General features: G+C 36.4%; 1 protein-coding gene across 2 annotated transcripts; it reads right to left on the bottom strand.

Moving 5' to 3' along the window:
* Positions 1-1,494: 1,494 nt before the first annotated feature.
* Positions 1,495-14,722, bottom strand: LOC129259977 (aqualysin-1-like). 2 transcript variants are annotated; one of them, XM_054898085.2, is made up of 9 exons: positions 13,991-14,722; positions 9,778-9,923; positions 8,358-8,498; positions 7,742-7,874; positions 7,223-7,335; positions 6,602-6,743; positions 5,515-5,699; positions 3,539-3,710; positions 1,495-2,281 (listed from the first exon to the last, which is right to left on the bottom strand). In XM_054898085.2, the coding sequence occupies exons 2-9, from the start codon at positions 9,883-9,885 to the stop codon at positions 2,151-2,153; spliced, it is 1,125 nt and encodes a 374-aa protein (XP_054754060.2). In that variant the 5' UTR covers positions 9,886-9,923; positions 13,991-14,722; the 3' UTR covers positions 1,495-2,150. The 2 variants fall into 2 exon arrangements, with proteins under 2 accessions (XP_054754060.2, XP_063970310.1); XM_064114240.1 differs by having other exon boundaries at positions 14,009-14,069.
* Positions 14,723-16,524: the final 1,802 nt, after the last annotated feature.

Here is a 16,524-nt window from a genome sequence, read left to right as displayed (position 1 = left end):
GACCTAACCCTTTTTGAATAAAAAGTGATTTTTCTTTGCCATTTTTTCCCTCCACTTTTTAATGGAAAATTCTTTGGAATCAACTTATAGAGCTAAAAAGTCTATACGTTGAATCACAAAAATCAAATCTGATGAAAAAATGGATCTAACCCCTTTTGCAACTGAGCTCTTCATTTGTCAGCTGTTGTGAAATCATAATGTTATCACGATAGCTCAACAAACTGAATATAACTATGTGAAAACGTTTATAAATATTTCAATAAAGAATTTCAGATGATTATTTACCATTTTGATGATAAATAATGTTATTAACAACATACAGTATACTAGGCAATTTAATCACGATATATTGTTTTACTCAATGTGCTGTTATCGTTTTGTAATACTAATTGTGATCAATGTAAAATAATCATGTCACAAATTTTAATATTTTAGACTTTGAATTTAAATATGATTTAGACGTAACTTACCTCTGCAATATTGTTGAAATTCTCTCAAATTGATCCGATTAGCCACAAAATGTATTTTTATTAATAATCGTGACGAAATATAATTGCAAATGAAACCGAGCGCTTTGCTTGTACTTTGATCCGCTATGATAAAATAACTAATTTTGAGTCTCCTGCAAAAGATAACATGTTATTGATAACACAGGGATTATCATAAGGGTGATTTTGTTTGGAAAGGTTAATTTGAGGTCCAATGATTAGTATGCATAAGTGACTAAGGGCATTTTCACACGTGAATCTTGAATCATCATCGTAATGATGATTGCCAGCTCGGGTATCTCTCATCTACACCATTCTTTTCTCTCTTTCTCCCACCATTTCTTTCTTTTTATCGTTAAAAAAATCATAGGGGCGGTTGCCCCAGGCCTGCTCTCTGCTCTAACACTGTCCCTGATGTGGAATAAATAAATCTGGTACTTAGATTGAATTGGCTTATCATAGAAAATTCATAGCATTGTTTTCATGATTTCGCGATGGTTCTGGAATAAAAAAGCTCAATATAGTCACTCTCTTAACCCAACATAAATCTTACATTTTCTAAAATCTTGGAATATTTGAATTAAAAATATAGGATTTTAAGAGTCAAGTAAGAAGTCCCTGCGTACCATGTTACTTAAGAACTCCATTGAAAATCATCAAAAGTAACGCATCCAGGACTGAAGAGTAAGGGGAGGAGGAGGGGAGGGGGGCTCACGTTTTCTTATTTTTTGGACAGACAATGGGGAAAATAAGTTATCACTACAATCACACCCAGTGTTTTGGGGTTTTTTCCCCACACATTTTTATTTTTAAAAATTCTTCAAATTTTGTTTCCCTTCATATTCCCCCGGGAGGGGGGGGGGGGTGTTTCCATGTATTCCCCACTGGACAATTCATATATCCATTCTGTTGATTGATTTTACATATTTTTTTTCAAGTAAGTATCAAGCTGTCAATTACATTGATCATAAATCATACACAAACAAAACTTGAAGTTACAACAAAATTAGGGATTGTGAAAAATAGGTTTCACTTTAAGTTTTAATTTCACATGTTTATTTATTTGACACTTTGATTTATTTGACAATTGCAGTGATTGAAAGAGTAACATACGGATACCCGTGTAAGCCTATGGCTTCTTAACTCAAACGAAACACGAAAGGTATAATTCTACCTTGATCTAACTTTAGTCGAATAGACTACATTGAATAATAATAAGGCCTAATTTAAAAAGGTATGCATATCAAGTCTGACTTGGATCATGATTTATGACACAAATAATTGATGTGCTTATCTCTTTTGGTGATTTTCAGTGTGATTATTTTCAGTTTACATTTCATGAGTCGTAGAGTAAGGTTTTATGCAAATGTAACGAACTAGATTTCGATTGATGATGATATCTGTTGACGACTGATCTTGGTTGATAGACTTTCTCATTGAATCATTGTTTGGTACAACTACATTAAATAAGCTTTAAAGAGAAATGTTGATACTTTATAGACAGATTGTGCGATTCCGTTGACATGGTTGATATTCCGTTTTAACGATTAAATTTGATAATGTATACATGTATACAGATTGTCCAATTCTTTCTTGATAAATTCAAATACTTGAATTTCTGTGCATCATCTGTTCTTGCTTCTAATTTGAATATCATCCCCTTTAGTTCAGATAAAGAAGTCTGTTCGTAGAGAATTCGTTGTTGTAGATGACATTTTGAGAAGCGTCTTGAAGAAGATGGGTAAGGACTTCAGCGGGAGGAACACCATTACCGAGATGAACGGCGGCAGCACCTGATGAAAGAGCATAACAATCACAAGTCCATATTTTCTGTAATTATTATGCATGTGACATCATAATATCACAGCGCCCTCCCTCAGAGAATACAGGAATACGTGTAAAAGGATTTGTCAGAGATGCGTCAGCTGCAAATCACGTATGCAAGGCAATGGCTAAATAGCCTCTATGATTGCGGCGTGATGACGTGCATGCATAAGGCTTGGACGCAACATGTTCTTCGTAATCATGTTTATGTACTCAGTGTTTTCATGTTATCGATTAGGCTTAAAATCTGTGAAATTATTCAATATGTTAATATTCAAGAATACGTACATCACTCAGTTTTTTGTTTAACTATTCGCATCATGACCATGATGATACTGATCATCATCATCATTATCATCATCATCATCATCATCATCATCCACATCAACAACAGCAAGTCGGTCTTCCGACTTTGTGGGGTTAGACTATTCAATTACTTGATGGATCCCTTCCATGCTGTCCTCTCAGTTAGGTCGATGTTAATGATGTTTGATACTTTTTGTCTTCTTTGATAGTGAACAATTAAGCTATATTATGCACTTTTTTATATGTTGCTAGATTTCTTTAAATGTCAACAGGACTGTTTTTTTTTTAAATTAGTGTAAATTATCTGAACATGAAATAAATTACCCCAAGTGTAAGCATAAAATGGACACAATCGACGTTTTTGTTGGGCTGCATCCCAAATCTGGAATTTCTATTATAGAATGTTTGATACAATCGGAATTTTTCTTTCAAATGAGAGACTGATAAAATGCACTTTTTGTAGTGATTATTGGCTCCAACATGACGTCGAAGGGGGAGGTGGAATGTAGGTAGCTTCATACCCGCGCCGACGAATCAAGGCGGATGGTACGTACGTAGAATTGCTTGTGAAGTAAACTTTCTTCAATTTACTTCAAATGCTCTTTAAAGGAACAGAAAGATATATCCTTTCAATCAAACGACACGTTTACAGGTCTACACGGTCAATATATTATTAAATATCTGAGACAAAATTAGGCCATTTAAAAATCGTCTCGACACTGTCAATGCAAGAAAGACCCGAATCCATTGTCTCCGAACAGGAATACGTTCAATGTAACGAGATAACAAAATAATTAACCCCGCCCCCCAAAAAAAAAATAAATAAATAAATAAATAAATTTAAAAAAAAGTAAAAAAAAAAAAAAAAAAAAGTTGTGGTTGACTTGCTGGTGTATACTTGGAAACGAATTGACACTAACCGGCAACATGAGGTGCAGCCATACTGGTACCACTCCATATAGCAATAGCACTATCAGAGGCAGGCGAAGAACTGATGATGTCCACACCGGGGGCGTAAATATCTAAACAAGATCCAAAATTAGAGAAACTCGCCCGATGGTCAGCAATATCAGAAGCCCCAACAGTGATTGCCTGCAAAAAGGTGAAGAATAGTAAACATAATGAGAGACTTGTCTTAGTGAGAATAGAATTACTCATCAAATGTGTTTTTTCATTCCTCCAAGTTTCTTAATGTAGACATTTCTGTCCATCGCACTGTTTGTTTTCATTTAAAAAAAATCTCAAGTTTTTCCTCACGTAATTAAAAAGGTGTAACAATTAAGTAAACATATAATCTGCTAAAATTTCATAAAACTGGTACCTGCAGATTTTCCAGTTGCTCTTTACTGTATATTGATTCTTCTTTATTTATGATATTGAACAAAATTAATTGTCTAATATTGAACTTTTAAACTCTTTTGTTAAGGGGGCACGAGCCTTTAATTGTCAAGTGAACGCCCACAGCAAGCAATCATGGCCATAACGCAGCCATTCTCAATTACTTTTTTTGAAGCGCCACATTTCTTGTTGAGAATCTGTAATGCTCCACTATCCCCCGCACTATCCATTACGCAAACCAGCAATGTATCAGGGGAGGGGGTCCAGAGGCCCCTGGTGGGGATCGAGGGGGCAGAGCCCCCAGAAGTTTTGGAATATGAGGCCTTTTAAATTGCCCAGAGGGGCTCTAATTAATATCAACAGAAGAAATACAAATGCCAACAAACAATATGAATATTAAAAGAAAAATTACCAGTGACTTTTTCACAACATACCAATGATACCACTAGTTCAAACTGTTTTGCACCAGAGCTATTGGCTGAATAAAGTGGCGTAATGAGTTTTAAAAAATGAGGGGGCAAGATTTGGCAGCTGAAGCAAAAATATTGAACTTTTGAATACAAATATCTATATTTTGACATAATATTAAGAAAATAATACAATGTTCCACAATTTCCCTTTCCATTTCTCCTTTTTTTTTTCTTGGCCGTGAAACACTTGGGGGCCCCCATCCCCACCCCCATCTGTACGCCAGTGGCTGAAGTTACGTTCCCCGATTTTGCAAGGGCTGAAAATTAGGCGTTGCACTGCACTAACGCCCCAAACTGCCCCTCTCGATAGATCTCTCTCTCTCTCTACAACTCGTGTTAAGCAAGAGTGCATGCAGGCAATCACGGCAGGCAATACATCTGACCATACATGTATTTCACTTTTACAACTTCGGATTTTAATCGGCTCCGGAAACAAAGTTTCTGCTTGTTATGTCCCAAATTCATAATCTTGTATGATCAGGATGTACTTTGAATATCATATTATTTGATGTTTAACTCTTAACCAAAACGTATACTCTGGAAATGGAAAATTTCTCGCCGTTGAAAGAGAAATCCTACGAACCGGGGTTTTCAAATCACTTGTGTGGAACATTAACTTTGTACAGCATAGAATAAACAAAAAGGAGAACACCATCGACCCTCCATAATAGGGGTTATCGAGTGCTAAATTGGACAAAATTTGAGGAAATCAATTAGCAATTAAGTGTCAAGTAAAGAGTTTTTGTTTTCTCTTTGTATTAAAATGATCACCAAATCCTTATTTCCAGGTTACTGGTAGATACATTTTTTCTCACCAATTTTTCCTCATTTTTACGTTCTTTTTTTATACCTGCTCCCAAGCGCCACTCCGCAATGCTCGGTGCGCCCTATGGGTGCGCCACAAGTGGCGCGCGCGCCACCATTTGAGAATCCCTGCCATAACGTATAAGACGCGTTTTGAAAACAAACAATCACGACTTAGCATTTCCAAACGCGTTGTGAAAAGAACCAATCTGTAATAAGATGAATAAGTTGTGGAATATTTACAACTCGTTATGGCAATACGTTATGGTCCCAACGTCACTCACCTTTGGTTCTCCTGCAGGGGAATACAAACAGGCTTCCGTGTTGTCGTTACCAGCTGCAGCTACGGCAACGATTCCGACGTCGACGGCCCGAGCGACAGCGTCGTCAACTGCCTGATTTCTCAGAGACCCAAATGACATTGACATGACGGCGGGGTGTACTGCAGTGTCAGTTACTTCATCAATGCCTGTGACGTATAAATCACATTTAATCTTTATTTTGATATTGCTACGTAACGTTGGTACGTCTTGATGTTCACGGCATAGATAGATGTTTGAGTAAAGCACCGCGATATACAGAAAGCATGCGTAATTATTAAGCAACCACCGCTCGTTCTTTGGGGGAAAATCTACGTCGTTCTCATGTTGCATGTTCTCAGTTGCTTCGAAGTCTCTCCATTTGTTTCTCTCAAGGATGGGAATAACCATCGTTAGGTAACTTCCCAGAGATTTGCTGAAGACTGCTACGAAGTTCTCGGCATGAATTCGGAACAGATAAGACCAAAATGGCGGGAGGACCCCGACTGAGGATCAACCTCTTATGGAGGATATCAGCGTATTTTAGCCATCGCTATACACAGAAGCTTTTACAACACCCCAATTCATTTGAAAATGCAAGTGAAATCACAATGGACACCTGAGAGGTTTTTGGAGAAAGTTGGTGGACCGGGACAGCAGATCGTCCGAAGATTTGGACTGGACTAAAAATTGCATATAGGTCGTTTGGCTAAAGTCCATGAAGGCACTGCTGTTTTGATTCACAGATTTTGTCATTGAAGGTTTTTTGCAATATATTCTCTGCGTTATAGAAAGCGTCTGCATAGTGATTGCGAAAATGCACTGTTTACTCTGCAGAAGGTGTGTATTTTGACCATCTCATCTAGCAGTCTAATTGTCATGGATATTGATGTTAATCTAAAGTACCTAATATCTATGGAAAGACTGTGGCCTTGATAACCATTCATACGATCTTTATTTAGTTATTGTTTAAACTACTTTGAGGATCAGTATTTATTCTGAAATGGCTTCATGGAATATCACCGAGTCAGAAATAATTCATAAATCTTAGAAACCGCCCTCTGCGTCTCACCTGCAATCATGGCGGATGTCGAACCTCTGCCGGCGCAGTCGAACAACCTGATGGATACGATATCAGCTTTCCTTGCAATTCCATGGATACCTCCCGCTGCAGTACCTGCACAGTGTGTCCCGTGTCCATGACAATCTATGCTCTTTTCAATAGAAAAAAAAAAGAGAAATACCTTTCAATTAAGGTCTATCATTCGACTCATAACTGTGCAGAATATGTAAATGAGAAGCACCATTGAGATGAAATCGTGGAGTTGATTTGATTTCTTTATTTCATTTCCTTTTTTTTTGTGATTTGATTTGATTTCCCTATCCTCCAAATGCAGCGCCGAGAAGATACTTAGGTGAGGAATCATTGATTTTTTTTAAAGAAAAAAAGTGAGAGTCGAAAGCAGTAGAAAGGCAATATGAAATATATTACGATAGACGCGATAGTGTTGCAGACCTCCCATTTTGATACTTTTCTCAATCTTCTTTTTTTATTATTCCTCATTTTCCTTCACTTTTTTATGTTTTCTTAAATCATGGCGGGACGATCGCACCTTGCCCAGTGTAGCACCAAACCTGTAGAACAATCTTATAAACTGTGATTTTAATTTTAGAAAGGGTGTACACTACTTACGTTCCATTCGTCTCCGACGTAATCTCCACCGTGACTCACTCGACCTCCGAACTCATCATGAGTATCTCGAACTCCAGTATCCAACACGTAAACAGTCACACCCTCACCATCACCTATAGATAACAGTATGCAAATGACAATAACATGTTGCATTAAGAGCGTTTACTTAATTCGAATTCAATCTAAACAGACACAATTACAAATGAAAACCGTACAGCTTGCCTTGTAGATGATGCGGGCACATACAATTACACCAACACCATAGCCCTCTCCCTTACGGCCATGAACAATAAAAATGCCATTAACAGCAACACCATACTCACCATTTCCATCAACACCAACACCGCCAAAAAACAACACCCCCCTCAATACTATTAACAATAATTACAATAAACTGCCATCGCAACACCATAACCATCACCAACAACAATAATAAAGCATCATTTCACAACACTTTTTGACCACTGCCAACAGCGACAAATACAATCGACCAGTGGCATCTATTTATCCCAAATGTACCTTCGATGTTGAAATCGTTATCGAGAGGAAGATTATGCTGGTCGATGCGGTCAAGTCCCCACGACGATGAAGCGACATCAACGATTACGATTGAATCTTGTTCGATATACTTTACAGCGGGTAATTCGAGTACCTATATATACGGACAAAAACAAAATATATATGTAATTATTTCCCCCCGTCATGTAGTATCTAAAAGTATATTTAAAAAAGTATCTAATTATTTGGAAAAGACAGATCTGATTGAATTACTATTCAATGATCTGTTTGTCCTTCTCCTCTTCCTCCTCCTCCCCTCATTGTTATCATCATCATCACCACCACCACCCCCATCATAATCATCACCATCATCATCATTACCACCACAATCACCACAACCACCATCACCACCACCACAACCACCACCACCACCATCATCATCATCATTATCATCACCATCATCATCATTACCACCACAATCACCACAACCACCATCACAACCTTTATCATCATCATCATCATCATCATCATCATCGTCGTCATCATCATCATCATCATCACCATCATCATCATCATTATCATCATTATCATCATCATCATCATCCTCCTCCTCCTCCTCCTCATTATTCATGCCTACCCTTTGAACGACATCTTCCGACATCTCAACAGCGAATCCATTAAGCGCTTTGCGATATTTCTTAAACACAGAAAACTTGCCCGAAAGAGGAACCATATCTTGCCCTATTCGGTTGAGTAACGAATCCAATTCCTCACCATCCTAGAAAATTAAAAGTTATCGAGAGAATAAAATGCTAATAAGAATTTAAAGATGTCGGGCATATCATCAAGACGTGTATGATAATACTTTCAAAAAGTTGCATTTTGCAGTCAAGGGGGGGAAGATGAAACCTTTCCATTCTACTAATAGAATACTGAAAAAGAAATTACGTTTCAAAAGATAATACAATAGTTATAATTATCATGGTTAGACCATGGACCTACATGGTTAGACACAGTGGAGTTATGAGCCCAAACATTGTGAGGATGCCAGACGTGGCATATGGGGCAAAGTTTCTAGGTAGCTGCGAACGAGCGAAGCGGGAGAGTAATTTTAAAAACCTATTTAATATAAAATCGAATTTTGTGATAGATTTTTGGAAAAAAAATTCACTCCTTTTCCTTCCCTTTTAATTCCTTTGCACCTTTTCGTTTTGGTCGTGATTTTTTTGGGGGGTCCATGCCCCCGAGCACCCCCATTTGTACGCTAGGTGGTTAGACACGTCATAAAACATTCTTAGGGTTGAAGCATCTTAACTGTTTCTCGATCTACTACATTCAATGTATGTGTTGTGTGTTTGGCAGACCCAACATCTTGCAGGAATATTTTGTTCATATCTCAGCAATAGCAAATTTTTCTCCAAGAATTATTTGGCTCATATTTTGTGTATCTTCACATATAGGCAGAGTTTGAATGTCATTTTATTGGACTAATTGTTTGAAATAATTTTGTGATCGTTGCAACAATTAGAACCCTTTCCGGTTTTTTTTATATTATAAATTTCATTCAGTTTAATCAATGTCGAGCAATCAATTTTCTGCATAGCTATTGTATGATTTTGTGAATTTATATTGGTTATTAATTGTTAATTTTTGTTACTGAATTTATCCACTGTATATCATATGTTAATACCATGACATGTACGATTATTTGTATTATGGATAATTATTTGTCTTTTGTGAACAGTGTTTTGTTAATATTGATTTGTAATATTTTACAATGTACCATTACTTTGAACTGAATGATTAATAAATATTATTACAAAACAAAAAATTAGCATCTATGTATATTATATCCGAACTTGCTTAAGTAGCATAAAGTATTTGATTGATGTCCCTGTAGCCATTAGATGGCGGGAAAATGTGGATCACTAAAATATAAGTATGTAAGTAGATAATTTTTTATCGATTGCAAATAAGTTGCATTTAAGTTCGTGATATATATCGTGTCTGCTACTAAAGTGGGAGTGTCCCTTTATCACCATAGCAACTGTACTTACATTAAGGACCACGATGTACTTGTCGGGGATGGTTTGTAGTCTGCTATCGATACAATGGACCGCGCCCATTGCCGATAAGAACAGGCCAATGGTTATTAAGATCCTCATTCTCTAGGAAATTGTCTTGAAATTAAAGAACGACAAAGCTGTAGAGCAAAAGAAAAATAATTAATTGATAATAAAATGCATTGTAATAATAATGATTTAATGTTAGAATCTACCATATTCATCATATGGGTACCATATCAAATCTATCATACTTGTAAAACTTAATGATTCGATGAATATGCTAGATAATGTCCTCTATATACAGGATAGCACCTACAGAAAAGCAAAGCAGCTTAAATGGGTACTCCAGTCTGAAGTTAATATGATTTGAACAGACAAAGAATAATCAGACAAACAAAACACTGGAAATTTCATCAAAATCGGACAAGGAATAACAAAGTTATGATATCTTAAAGATTTCATTTTCCGGTGAAGCATATCTTCATGAATATTCAATGAGCAAATTGATGATGTCATATCCCCACTTGTTCTTTGGTATTTTATTACATGTAATTAGGTTTATTCAAATATTTTCCTCCAAGAACTAAAAATATTGGATTGACAACTGATTTAGTGCGTTAGATGTTCATTGCTGCAACTTATTTCATCATAATGGAGACACATCATTTACACATGTATGAAATAATGACAAAAATACGATTTCATGTAATAACATTAGAAAAAGAAAAGTGGGGGTGTGACATCATCAGCCCATCTAATGAATATTCATGACGACTGTTTTCACAAAATATTGCTAAATTTTAAAATTCAATAACGTTGTTATTTATAATCCGATTTTGATGAAATATTCAGCATTTTGCTTTGTGAATTCTACTCTATTTATTAGGATATAGATATTTTCAAGTATCCCTTTAATATATACACAACAAAAAAAGGAAGTCCCCCCTAACTTTTGAACGGAATTATTTTGAGTTATGATATTCCGTAGGTGGTTTTCTACACTCATTAAGCAACTCCTGGGGAAAAATAAGATTGATCGGTTGAGTCATGCATGAGTAATTAAAGATTGAATTAAAAATGACCATTTTTGAAAGTCACAAGAGTCGTTTTTCAGATTGTGCAAATACAAAGTTGGGCAAATGTTGTCTTTATGTGAATTTTATGGTGTTATGCTGTTTTACTATCCATCATTTAGCCACTCCACACACAATTTTGATATCATAATGTTCATGGTTGAGTGAGCACAATGTATTGCAGGGGCCGCGGAAGCGGGGGGGGGGGCTTCAGTCCCCCCCCCACTTTTTTCCCAAAGCATGTACTAAAATGTAAAAATGACCATACGATTGTGATTTTTTGCATGGCCAGCCCCCCCCCCCCCCCCACTTTGAAAACCCTTCCCCGGCCCCTGTATTGTGACGTATCATCATAGGGGTTTATGGTAGTATCCTCTACAACTTGTTAGATCATGTTAAAATTTGAAAATGTTGGTGGCTCCCCCGATTATAGGCCCCTCCCCCATTTTAGAATTCTGGACCCACCACTGATTTGTCCATAGATTAAACTGATCATGAGGAATTGTTAGGAAAAGAATACATTTATGCAGTATAAAGAGTATTCATTTCTAAGTTTTCGAATGTGCTCGCTCAACCATGAAAATGTGTAAAGTTCGGAAAGTGTGTGGTGATAGAAATGATGGATGATAAAAACATTAGCAATTTGAAACCGAATTTGCCCCCAATATTCACTTTATTACCCTTTAAAATGAGTCTGTGACATTGAAAATACAAATTTTCCCACTTTGATGCGTGCTCACTCATCCATAAATAAACAAATCGATTTCATTTTTGCACATAATTCTGTCCATAGGTTGATAAACATTACTGCCAAATGACATTGCTAAAGACAGCCGTGAAAAAAAGTTCCACTATATTGAATAAGGGGTTACTTATTCTTAGACAGGTGCACCCATAATGTACACAAGTCTATGAGAGACGAAGTCAAAATTTTAACAAATATGAAATGAGGGTTTGTTTCATGGACGGTTTTTGTTACTTCTGCCAATAGTTATTTCATGAAACTTCGTACATGGCTTCAGGGTAACACTATCCAAAAGGCGCGCACACCAAAATAACCATTCGATACGACACAGAGTGGGGCCAAGGCCTTGAACTTTCTTCTCATTTGCATAATTTTCGAATATTGTGTGCTCACTGATGCATTAAACATCGGGATTTTCATAAAAATCAAATCAAATGAACTATGCAAGGAGGTTTGTGACAGATATCCATAGTAACATATTGCATTTTTTCCAATAACGTAAAAAAGAGCTAATCGCATTCCACATGTTCATTCAAGCGTGGATATTTAATTAAACGCGTTTGAATCACTGAAGCATGTTAATTGGTCATGAACATAACGAAAAAGTTGAGAAAAGATCATTTTCAGTTCCCAAAATGAACCAATACTTGCCTATGATATTTGAAAATCGTATTTTTTGGTTTTCAATAAATGTCCATTGAACCGTGAAACGATGAATATTGTTGAAGAAATTCTTCCAAAAATAACTGTCAACATATTCTATCATTTTTATTGATATAAATGTGTAAAAAATCCAATTAGAGCAAATTTGGACTTGTGTTTATTCAACCGTGAAATTTAGCCAAACAAGTTGTATCGTCTTTTAGAGAGTACCTTTTACAAGCCTTCTGACTATTTTTTATGATGAGAATGTAAAATTAGTTCCAATAAAATGGAATCAAAGTCATGATATTTGGCTTGTGACTTTTGAAAAGTGACATTTTTGCCTTCTGGCGGTGCTCACTGAAGCATGAAGTGAAATACGTCCATAAAGTTTACTCAGAGGGTAGCTTATAAAATTACCTACACGCTCATGTAAAAATATATTAAAAACTCGCATTGGTTCGGAAATTATTGATGTTTGTTTAAGGGGGGACTTACTTTTTTTGTTGTGTATATAATAAGAAAAAATATTAGGCATTTATATTGTGCCAACTACCTAGAAATAATCTATTCCGAGGCGCGTTGTTATTATTATTATTACCCCCAGCTTTAGCTCAAGAAGCCTTCCAGTGCTCAGTGAATTTCAAGGAATTAATCCTGCTATGTACTCATTCACTTCACCTGGGTTGAGTGCAGCACAGTGTGAGTAAATTTCTTGCTGAAGAAAAACACGCCATGGCTGGGGTTTGAAACCACGAACCTCTGATTAAGAGACGAGGGTCGTAACTGACCACTAGACCACGACGCCCCCACTAAGATTAATATTAACGGCATAGTTTGATAAGGAACGTTTAGAATTTCTCAGATTTTCTAATCACTTTTCCTTATAATCACGTTCAGGTGCCCAGCTAATTGCAAAATATGAACAAGTTGGATGATACAGCGTTCAATTTCCGACTGCATATCAAATACTTGTATGCTATTTTCAACCGTTTTTTTGTTCATGTTTCAGTTTGTATATCGTTTTTACTGATCACTTGGGCTAATCATATATCATTTGGTCTCATGATTTTTTCGAAGTATCCTTTCGTCCTAGCCAAAGTTTAAAATTAGTCCAATAAACTATGACTAAATGGGGTTTCAGAAACTAGATGTTGACGACCTGATTATTAGGCTAAGTGCAAAAAAGAAGAAATGGTGAATAGACTAACTTATGAAAGTTAACTAAAGTTCTTAGATGAGTGGCCATACACTAAGCAAAAGTGAACCACATTAATTACCTAACCACATACGTGCTATTAAGCATTATCAATTTAACTCAATTAATTTATTTCACTTAAAAATGATACATACAAGTTGTGGGAAAATTACTAATTAGAAAGAAGAAAGAAAATTCTAAGTAACGAAAATGACAATACTGTTAAAACAGACTTCGAATGTGGACTGATATCAAAGAATTAAGAGATCATCGTATTAGTATCGTGGTATGCGTAGAAGGGACAGTGAAGAGATACAAAATAGGACAAACAAAGACAAACACATACAAAGGAAAAACAATCTTAAACAAAATACAAATTTCCAAAGCAGAGGTTATTTTACACTGCAGTCATGTTACATAGCAAAATGAACAATAAAATCACAATTAAAAGACATGTGCAAATACGAGTATCAGCAATAAGTTTCAGATTAAGAATGTGGACAACAAATGAAGAAATAGAAAATAATAAAAATGCTATTTTCTTACCACGTTATGTGGACTGACCGTTTTGCTTTGGTGATTCTGATATTTGTGCTTATATCCACTATTTCCTTATGATAAAATCACAATTGGGAGACTGTAGGAGACTGGTGGTAGGTGATCATATGCTGGACTTTGCACGATATCATCTATTAGCTAATATTGAGGCTATTGTAGATAAGGCAAATCGTCATTTAAGATAATTAGGCGTGCAGATGTGACCAAAAAATAGAACTATTTTTATGGAGTCACGATGATCATACAAATATTATTTTACCAGAGTTATGGCATGTTAGTTGGGAAGAGGTTTTAGGAACTTTTCGAGTCTGTTCAGTGAAAAACATGACCGTGACTTACCGCCCTTTCACACGGTAAAAAAAATCGTAATTTGAATGATGATTGCAGTGAAAAATAAGGCTAATGACGAATTTTTAGCACGTGTGAAACCAAACTAGAACATGATTAGAATCATGAATTCAAATTCTACTCCTGAGGTGAATTCCCGTTAAGCTTCACTCAAAATTACGGTACGAATATTGCGTGTGAAAGGCTTGACCTCCAAAACATCTTTTGGGGGCGGAGCTTTCGTGACCTTTTAAGCACTTCCGTAGATAAGACAATTGCCATGCACTCGTCGTAGTTAGTATTTGCGATGCAGTGCTCTGATTGACAAGTTAACAATGACACTTACCGCCTTCGCTCGGGAATTCGAATTCAAATCACAGTTTTCGAGTGAGTGTGTGAAAATGCCGAAAAGACGAATTGCAATCATCATTACAATGATGATGCAAGATTCACGTGTGAAAAGGCCCTTGGCCATGTTAGCAATTCAAAATCATGCCCTCTTTTCTCAGTGATCAGTATAATATGGGAACAAACACAACTTTGATTTTTTTTTGTTTTCCGGATCTTAGTTACCTTATCTCCAAGAAAACGTCGATGTTGTCGATAGTAATAGTGTCGCATTTATCCTTTACTTCGAAAGACATGACAAATATGTTTATATGCAATGTTTTCAAATAGGTTTCTAAAGAACGATAAAATAAGCTATAAATAATAATGATGCTGATACTACTACTACTACTACTACTACTACTACTACTACTACTACTACTACTACTACTACTACTACTACTACTTCTACTACTACTACGTAACTACTACTACTACTTCTACTACTACTACTACTACTTACTACTACTACTACTACTACTACTACTACTACTACTAATAATAATAATGATAAAAATAATAAAATAGCTGGATTCATAAAGCGCTTTTGCCTGAGGATACAAGCGCTGCTATTATTATCCGGCTTTAGCTGTACTGCCATGTACATGTAGGCGCTGAAGCATTCAAGGAATTTCTTCCTATCAGGTACCCATTCACCTCCCCTGGGTTAAGTGCTGCAATGTATGTAAATTTGTTGCTGAAGGAAAACACGCCATGGCTGGGAATCGAACCCACGTCCCTCAGATTGAAAGACGAGAGTCATATCCACTAGACCAGCGCTTCTTAACATTTTTTTACTCGAGGACCACTTTGACTCTCAGATTTTTTTCGAGGCCCACCTACCAAAATTTTAAGAAAGCGATATGACTACTTGTCTCGACTCAAAGATATACAATGATTATAATGAGCATATAAGTGCGTATGAATTTCAGTAGCCCGGCCTTTGGGCCCCTCCTCCAAACATAATCCAACCATGACAACATAACAACTTAATAACAAGAATGCTGAATACCTTCAACATTCGACACACATTGTTTTAATATGGCTTTGCATCACTGCCAGGCATGATGAATCCAAATTTAATGTATTCATGGTCATATTTTCTTACAGTTACATTCAGAAATCTTTCAATTTGTTTCCTCCCTCGCCATTTTTATATCGATTTAAAAAGATCTATTTTGATGAAAATGTGTTTTCGTAAATTTTGAACACAAAGCCCTGAAGCACGTTCGAAACGAACAGTTCAAGAACTAACTGCATTCGCAAGGGTCCGGTAAATGGACGACAATTAACTAAATTCTATACAATATGCATACATGATGAGGTTCACATCAAAGTTATACCGAAACCATCATAATGTGTATGCATATTGCAACATGCATAAATCATGCTTTAATTTTAGCTTTTATTTGTTTGACCCACGTAGACCGATTAAATATAACATATTCGGGCTGTCGGACAGGTCCAGGTCTGTAAAACATACATAGTTTTCCCCCATTTTTTCTTCTTCCTCTAGAGCTTCTCGCGGCCCACCGTTTGAGAAGCGTTGTCACTAGACCACGACGCCCCCACACAGGTATGGTCGCATGCAGAAATGTTTTCATGGAAGGCGGGGGGGGGGGGGGGGGGGCAAGATGCGACAACATTTTCGAAGAAATTCGGAAGCAAGGGATCGATGTAAAAGAGCTTGTCACATGGGCGTTTTTGCATTCTCTAAAATGAAATTGAAGCATTTCGTTCACTTTTTGGGTGATTAGAAAAAAATTACAGTAAGAAGGTCTTAATTTCTGGAGGCGACTGCTCCCTTG

This window comes from Lytechinus pictus, unplaced genomic scaffold (genome assembly GCF_037042905.1).
Source record: "Lytechinus pictus isolate F3 Inbred unplaced genomic scaffold, Lp3.0 scaffold_19, whole genome shotgun sequence".
Classification (NCBI taxonomy): Eukaryota; Metazoa; Echinodermata; class Echinoidea; order Temnopleuroida; family Toxopneustidae; genus Lytechinus; species Lytechinus pictus.
This window is presented reverse-complemented; position numbering and strand designations above follow the sequence as displayed.